This window comes from Microtus pennsylvanicus, chromosome 21 (assembly GCF_037038515.1).
Source record: "Microtus pennsylvanicus isolate mMicPen1 chromosome 21, mMicPen1.hap1, whole genome shotgun sequence".
Taxonomy (NCBI): Eukaryota; Metazoa; Chordata; class Mammalia; order Rodentia; family Cricetidae; genus Microtus; species Microtus pennsylvanicus.
The window spans coordinates 7,019,256-7,027,967 of record NC_134599.1 but is presented as its reverse complement, the minus strand read 5'-3'; the positions used below and the strand labels follow the sequence as shown (position 1 = coordinate 7,027,967).

The following is an 8,712-nucleotide window of genomic DNA, read 5'->3' as shown; positions in this document are numbered from 1 at the left end:
GAGAAAGCGGGTTCTTGGAAAGGGCCTCGGGCGTTGGACCTGGAACCCGACCCGAACCTGGAACCCTATCTAAATCTAGAGGGTACTTGCTATAGCAGACAACCACCAAGATTCTAGTAGGCTGTAGTTTTGCGAGGCTCAGTCGTTCATTACATTTATTTAGACGAAAAAAAAAAAGTAAAACCGGGCTCAAAAAGAAAACGATGCAGAAAGCCAGGAACCAGGACGCACTGCAGGTGAAAAGTATCACAATATTTCCTTAGTTGGTACTGTCTTCCTGCACACTGAGAAATACTGTTCGTAAAATTTCACGTAAATATTGCCCTTTGAAATTTGATCAAGAATGAAATTTGTCGCCGGGCGGTGGTGGCGCACGCCTTTAATCCCACCTTTAATCCCAGCACTCGGGAGGCAGAGGCAGGCGGATCTCAGTAAGTTCGAGACCAGCCTGGTCTACAAGAGCTAATTCCAGGACAGGCTCCAAAACCTCGAGAAACCCTGTCTCGAAAAACAAAACAAAACAAACAAAAAAAAAACAACAACAACAAAAAAAAGAATTTAATTTGTCTAGAAAACTAACACACAAGCATCCCACTTTAACTGATGCAGTTTCAGTAAGGGTTTTCTGAAAACACTCCATCTCTTTTCTCCCTGTGTAGCCCTGGCTGACCTTGAACCCAGAGGCCCACTTGTTTCCCAAGTGTTAAGATCAACACACACACACACACACACAGAGACACACACACCTGGCATGTTCCATAGATCAACTTTGCAGTTCTCAAACAGGACCGTGTATCAGTATAAAGTAAGTACACAATATAAATGCAAAATGAAGTGCTCTTGGAAGTAAAAATTGGATAGTGTGGACAAGTTGAAGACAGTTCAGGGACTCTCAAGACTCTGAGTACATCTTTAGCTCACTTTACATCTTGATTAAGCGAGAGGATGAAAAGATGTCAAACAAAATTGTAGTCTGTAAGCAGAACACATGGGATGGTCACTCTTGTCAAGGTGATTCCATTTAGAATCACCAGAGACACACATCTCTGGACTTTGAGGTGTTAGATTTTACAATTCCCATAGATACACACCGCTGGGCATGTCTGTGAGGACACTTCCAGGAAGGTTTAACTGGAGAGAAGACACCCCAAGTTTGGACTGCACCATTCATGGAGTGGGGTCACACATCGAATATAAAGGCAAATTCAAGTTGAACATCCATTGCTGTTTTCAGACTGCAAATGCAATGTGACCAGCTGCCTCATGTTCCTGCCAAACTCCCTTACATAGTGAGTCAGAATCAACCCACTTCCTGATGCTGAACTCCCTCCTAGGCCCTGATGGACTGAACCCTTACATTGTGAGTCAGAATCAACCCACTTCCTGATGTTGCTTTTACCACGTTTTATCACAGCTCTCCATGTAGGTGTGAACAATGCTGGTCTCAGAAGTCAGTCATCTTCCTGCCTCAGCCTACCAAGCCACGTCCAAGGACACAACACCAACAAACACAGCATCTACTGAGATGAAAGTAGAGCACACTACAGGAAAGAAACTTTTTGAAATAAGTAATGAAATATAACTTCTATACAAAGTAATTTGTACACAATGTAATTTTGAATCCAGTTTACTTTACCGTTATCCTGGCTTTGAGAATTGTGTATAACAGTTCTTGGGGGGACACATTCTTACTAGGATCATGATACAGACTACTAGGGGTAAAGCAGCTTTATTGAAAGCTATATCAAACTTGATATAATGTCTTCTAGTTAGTTCACACAGCCTAAAAAGAACAGCTAGTATATTTAAAATATTTTAAACTGTGCTGCACATTCTACATGGGTGGTTTCTCTATTAGTATAACCACAATGTAGCATGATAAATGAATATTTTGTCACCAGAAAATTTAGCCACATTAAAAATTTATGTTTACCATGTATGTATGTACTCATGTGCTTCACTGTGTATGCTTGGTACTTGAGGAGGCTAGAAAGAGGGCGTCAGATCCCCTGGAAGTTGAGTTGTCCATGGTTGTGGGCCTCTGAGTGGATGCAAAAGACCATACTTTGGTCCTTCTGCAAGAGCATCAAGTGCCATCTCTCCAGCTCCAACTACCCACATTTTTAAAATGAAAGTACAAAATTAAAAATCATACATAAAAATGTTCCAACAGTCAAATCTGGAAGTGGAGGTTGCCCAAGGTTGGAGTTCCCAAGGGTGTACTGGGTTAAATAGTGCTCCTCACAAAAGTTATGTCTACCTAGAATTACAGAATGTGTTTTCACTTGGAAACAGAATCTTTGCAGATGCAAGTAGTTTAAGATAAAGTACCATTTGATGTGTCAGCGCACACCCTTAGTCCCAGCAGTTGGTGAGCAGAGACAGGTGGGTATCTTGATTTCAGGGCAGCTAGGGATGGCACAAAGGTTAAGGGCACTATCTGCTTATTCTAGAGAACCTGGGTTCAATTCCCAGAATTCACATGGTAGCTCACAACTGTCTAAAACTCCAGTTTCAGGGGATTTGACCCTTTTTCTGACCTCTGAGGACACCAGGTACACACATACAGACAAAACATTCATACACCTCAATAAAAAAACTAATAGAGCTCAAATGATTGCTGTGTTTATAAAAGAACTATATGAAGATAGTTACACAAGAGAAGAAAAACAGCCAGGAGAAGACCAAGGTAGAAGTCTGTGCAATGCAGTTATAGGTTAAGAAATAAATACCAAGGACTGCTGGCAACCAGCAGCAGAGAGGAGAGGGCATGGTGGTTTTGCCCAATCCCCCGAAAGCCAGATTTGGGATATGCGGCCTCCTAAACGGTGAGAATACATTTGTTTTAATACATTAAATATGTGGTAGTTTGTAGAAGTCTAGAAAGCTAACACATGGGAAACAGAGTGATTACTAGTACGTACAGAGTTTCTTTTGGAGGGATAATGAAAATATTGTAAAAATTTGAGGATTGCACATACTGAATACAGCCACTAAAATGGTACAGTTTAAATGGGTGAACTATATGCCCATGGATTACATCTCAATAGCTGTCCACACATCAAAACTCAACAGATAAATCTGTCATATTTTTCAAATTCATTTTTAATTTTAACATTTTAGTCCATTATAACCTCCATATAGAGAAAAATTAAAAATGAAAGCACTTTCACAAATTTAAAAAATATTATTGAACAATACTTAGAATGAATGAAGAGTAAATCTATTTTAAGTTAAAAATATTTAATATCAGATAAAAACATTAATGATTGACAGTTTTACATGGCACATTTCATACATAGTCAAAGGGTAAAACACTGGGGAAAATTTAATAAGTGGTTTGGCAATTTGTTGTTCACATAAAAGCAATGAAGAGTGTGACATATTTAACGCCAATTATTACAAACTTTTAGAGAAAACGCAGTTATCTCTGACATGTTTTGCTGGGAGAAAACAATATCTTTTAATCCACACGATACTTGGCTACAGTTTTCAATGCTTTTCTAGTGATCTAGACATTCTTCAGACAGCTTTTCTTCTGTTGGCTAACCACTTATTCTGATTGGCTCTCACAATAAGGACTGAGAGTACAGAGCACTTTTTACATTGCTGAGTAAACTATAAATTAATGATGAGTACTAAGCTTAATAGTTTACATGAAAATATGGAATATTTCATTCAATTGGACTGAATATATTTCACAAATTGGGTATGGTATTAAATCCCCAAATCTGTAAAGTTTTGTGAGAAAATGTGTATGCCTTGAGCTACTCTTGCTTGCTTTAAAATGGAATAGTTTGGCACTAAATAAAATAAACGAAGACAAGCAAAATACATAATACTAGATACAGTTACTCTATCAGAGTTTACCATCTTGAATTACAATCCACACTACTACTAAGTTCTTGACCAAACAGAAACAAACAGACCTAACTACACAGTACTTACACAATATGAAAATAGAATCTAAAGCTAAGCTGGGCGAATTCTCTGATGAGCATACCCCTTCTGCCAGAATTAGTTAGATATTTGAAATTCATATTTTCAAGAAATGCTTAAACTTTCCAAGTTTTCTGGCTGATAGGTTCTTGATTACATGGCCAGCTAAAATATGGTCTTTGAATTAAGTAAAGAGATCCAGATAAAATAAACTATTATTTTATTGGATCTAATTTATCAAAATACCAGACCAGAACTCCATAACAAACTACTGGAACAAACCACGGATGGCCAGACTTCTGCGTCTCAGATGAGTCGGGCCACTCATCATTCATGTTTCCAGGGTCTCTTCATTTGCTCCACAAGTGTCAACTACACAAATCAGACAACTTGTGACTGGGAAAGCACGGACTTTGGAGTTGGCGATCCATTTGTCTGTTTCAGTGTTGTACTCAAGGATATGTCCTAATCTACCAACGCCTTGAAACCCTGCCAGCACATAGATGATAGAGCCGACTGCTGCGCACTTCACCGTCACACCTCTCCATGGCATGGGCGACACCATCTTCCACTCATTTAATTTAATATCGTAGTATTCCACATTGTCCAGACCACCTTCAAAAGAACAAAAGAACTGTATCAGTGATTCTTGGATCTCTTCATAGTGTTTAAAATTTTACATTGTATTTTAAAAATAAAATTGTTAAACATATAGAAAGCATATAAGAGCTTTACAATAATTATCCACATATCTACTACCCTAAATATGTATTCTTTTTTTACATATCGTGGATATTTTACTAAATATGTATTCTTAAAACATAAAAGAAACTTATAATGTTTCAGAATAATTTTCTTTTCTACAAAGTTAAAAGTTAAAAAAAAATTTCCTACAAATGTTCTGTTCTGGAAAAAAAAAAAGTACCAGTGATTTACTTTCTCATTTACTTTAATTATAACTTATTTCAAATGTTCTTCTTTCTGTCTTTTAGCAATTTATGGAGAGTACCAGTGGGCAAGAGAAAAGAAGTTATTTCTTTGTTTTACTTAAACACGTAGTTAAGCTGATAAAATGAAGTGCTATCTCTAGATTCAGTTCACATTTCTCATTATTTAATTATTTAAAGAAAATGAAAAGGTCAGACAAGAAAGAGTAAGGGTACTTTCATGCAGTGTTTAACATGTTGGAAAGGTGGTAAAGATTGTTTTTAAACATTCACACTCCTCGGCTGCTCAGCACTGCTGAGGCAGCTGTAAAAGCATCCCCATGGGTATCTTGGAAAGGCACAAGCCTGTCTGAGGTAGTCACAATCACTGCTTGACATTTCATAACATATGTTAGTGTTAAGACATAGTTCTGAATGGCAAAGGATTCAATTCTAAGACATGCTCCAGTAATTTAAGAATTTAAGCAAACACAGGTGAGTTGAAGAGTTAAGTTAACATCATATACCTAAACCATTCTGGCCACCCACAGCAAATATCTTGTCCTTTACAAACACCAGTCCATGATTCTTCCTGGGCTCAATCATTGAACACAGCTCAGTCCATCTGAGGGGAAAAAAGTTTTTAGTGTTCTTATTGACAAGAAGTAAAACAGCTCTAATGGGACAGGCCTGTTATCCTAACAAATGCTCATTGACTACCATGTTTCATTACAAGTATACACCTACGGAGCCTGAAGGCTAGAAAACACTCAAGTGGTTTTGAACAATGTTTTATGGGGGCAGTTTGACAGTTTAGTAATGTACACGTAAAGGGCTCACTTTCCAGTTTTCAACCTGAAGGCTCAGCATTTAGTTTTTCTTTTTAGATTTATTATTTATTTTACCTATGTGTTTTGCCTGCATGTATGTCTGTGCACCACATTTGTGCCTAGTGACCAAGGTCAGCAAAGGGCATTGGATCCCTTAAACCTGGAGAATGGCCATGAGCCATTGTGGTGGTGGTAGCTGGGAACTGAACCCAGGTCCTTTGGAAGAATACTCTGTGTTCCTAGACACCAAGCCATCTTTCCAAACTCAGATAACATTTTATTTATGAAAATTAAAAGAGTATCGAACAGAATGTTAAGAGAATACAAATTTAAAACACAAGTCCAATATAATAAAAGAGATGCTAAATCTTTAAAGTTTTTACATATTCTCAAAACTGAATATTCAGCTAGTTAAAAAAACGGAGATTACAGATTTCTATTTCTTTGTATTTATTCAAAACTTGTGTCTGGGTAGGGCCTGTATGCATGGAAATGTAGAGGCCAGAGCTGTCTTCCTTTACAGTTCTTTGCCTTATCTGTCTTGAAAGAAGGTCCTCCCTGGTCAGTCAATCAGTTCTTGGAATCTACCTGTGTGGTAGTTTGAAAGAAAATAGCTCCCCAAAGGGAGTGGCACTATTAGGAGATGTGACCTTGTGGAGTAGGTGTGTGTGGTCTTGTTGGAGGAAGCATGTCACTGTGGAGGTGAACTTTGAGGTATCATAGATACTCAAGATACCATTCATATATGCTCAAGATTCCTGTTGCCTGCAAGATACAGGACTGTCAGCCACTTCTCCAGCACCATGTCTGCCTGCACGCCACCATGCTTCCCACCACGACAATGAACTGAACCTCTGAACTGTAATCTGGCTCTGATGAAATATTTCTAAGAGTTGCCATGTTCATGGCATCTTTTCACAGCAATAGAATCCCTAACTAAGACACATTTTATAAATGTCGTTTTTTTTTTTTAATTGAAAGCAACAGCACAAAGAGACCACAGTTCCGTTTCCCAATTAGAGGACTATGACATATTTTGAGCATAGGATTTATAGGAGGTAAACAGAAGATTGTAAAGGGGGAGGACACTCCCCTGAGTGTGGTTTAGGACAAAGTGGAATGGATAAACAGCTCAATGGGTGGACGAAAGAACGAGACCATGGGATCCCAGCATGGTCTGGGACAAGTACAGGTTTGAAAAGCACTGGACTGCAATTCATTTGAGCCCAAGAGATTTCTTTAGTAAAAAGTAAATTTCAAGACTGCTGTGGGACAATGATCTTGTAATCTGTAAAGTTTTATCAGTTGTATTGCTTTAATAAAACGCTGATTGGCCAGTAACCAAGCAGGAAGTAGAGGCGGGGTGATAAGAACAGGAGAATTCTGGGAAGAGGAAAGGCTGAATCTGCAGTTGTCACCCAGACACAAAGGAAGCAAGATGTGACTGCCTTGCTGATAAAAGGTACCAAGCCATGTGGCTAATATAGACAAGAATTATGGGCTAATGTAAGAGTTAATAAGAAGCTTGAGCTAATAGGCCAACCCGTTTATATTTAATGTAGACCTCTGTGTGTTTCTTTGGAACTGTGGGACCAGGTGGGACAGAAACCGCTGTCAACACAAGACCAGTGGCTTTTTGGTGCTAACTCTTGGTGTGAGTTGAATAAAAAAAAATGAGAATAAAAAACTGCAACTGCACTTTTATTTGGGAAAAGGTTATTGTGTTCCTTTAGATTATTTAAAAATAGAAAGCACAGACAGATCAATATTATTTTATAATGAAAACTTTTCCTCTTGTTTTTTTTTTTTCTTCAGACAGGGACTCTTGTTTTCCCCCAGGCAAGCCTCAAACTCATGGACATTCTCCTGCCTCAGTCTTCTCAGTCCTAGGAGTATAGGTATGTATTACCACACCCAGCTCAGCATTTTGCCTTTCAAGTAAGTTACTTGTTTCCCACATGATTCAATATTAATTTTATTAACAAATACTAATTCAGATGCACTTTGGGAGATATGAACCCCAAGACACACCTAGGTCAATGATTAATGCCAAGAACCAATTTGTAATATTGCTCCTTAAGGACAAAACTATTTAATTCTAAGCTTTCTTTCCTTCTCCCCTACATTTATGAGTCTGATGGACCAATCAGTTGTATCTTATTCATATTTACTCAACAAGCAGGTTCAGAAAGAGAGGGGCTCCCATGTGTGACAAGGTCAAGTTATTTCCTAAGGTCTCAGGCTATTCAAGTATATTCTTAAAAGGAGAATTAAATTTCTGTTGGGTTCCTTTTACTTTTTGGCATCTTCACTCAGTGAGCTTATGTAATATAACACAACACTGACAGCTCATTTAAAATAGATACGTACGTTTCTGTGGCAGGATCATATACTTCACAGGAACTAAGCACTCTCCCAGAAACATTGTTCCCTAAGCTTCCACCACATACATAGATGAGGCCATTGGCCTCCACCATTCCATGGCTGCAGCGCTGAGTAAGCATGCTGGGCTTCGTGTGCCAACTTTCAGTTCTTGTATCATAGCACTCAAATAAATACAGAGCTGAGTTTCCTGTAAAGAAAAACACTCAAATTAAGAGGCTGAGGATTGTGAATGTGAGGCAAGCCTGGGGTATGGAGGGGTCATGTTTCAACACTCTCCCTGGAAAAGTTATACTTTGCTCAGTGTGGGTTTGTAGTGAAATGACTATAGAGTTAAATGAAGAGAGGGAAGAATTTAGGTGGGTAGAGATCATTTTTCTACTTGCCACAATAACTTAAGAAAAAGCTCAGATATTGTATGGGCCTTGGAAAACATTAAAACAAAAGAATATGTTGGACAGATTTATTAGTACTTAAATTTTAGGAAAAGAATACAAGAGCCACTATACAGTCTTCAAAGTCAGTTGTGCATGATAAGAACTATCTAAGTTTCAAATGTAAGGTCTTTTTTTTTTTTTAATTAATAAATATGGCCAGGCAGTGGTGGCACACACTTTTGATCCCAGCACTTGGGA

General features: G+C 38.2%; 1 protein-coding gene across 1 annotated transcript in view; it reads right to left on the bottom strand.

The window, feature by feature from the left end:
- Positions 1–3,082: 3,082 nt before the first annotated feature.
- Positions 3,083–8,712, bottom strand: part of Klhl7 (kelch like family member 7) — a 52,669-nt gene continuing 47,039 nt past the window's right edge. Inside the window, exons 9-11 of the mRNA XM_075954944.1 lie at positions 8,066–8,267; positions 5,393–5,490; positions 3,083–4,554 (exon numbers count right to left, since the gene is read on the bottom strand). Of these exons, the coding sequence (XP_075811059.1) occupies positions 4,271–4,554; positions 5,393–5,490; positions 8,066–8,267 (584 nt within the window). The 3' untranslated portion in view covers positions 3,083–4,270. The remainder of the gene's footprint in view (positions 4,555–5,392; positions 5,491–8,065; positions 8,268–8,712) is intronic.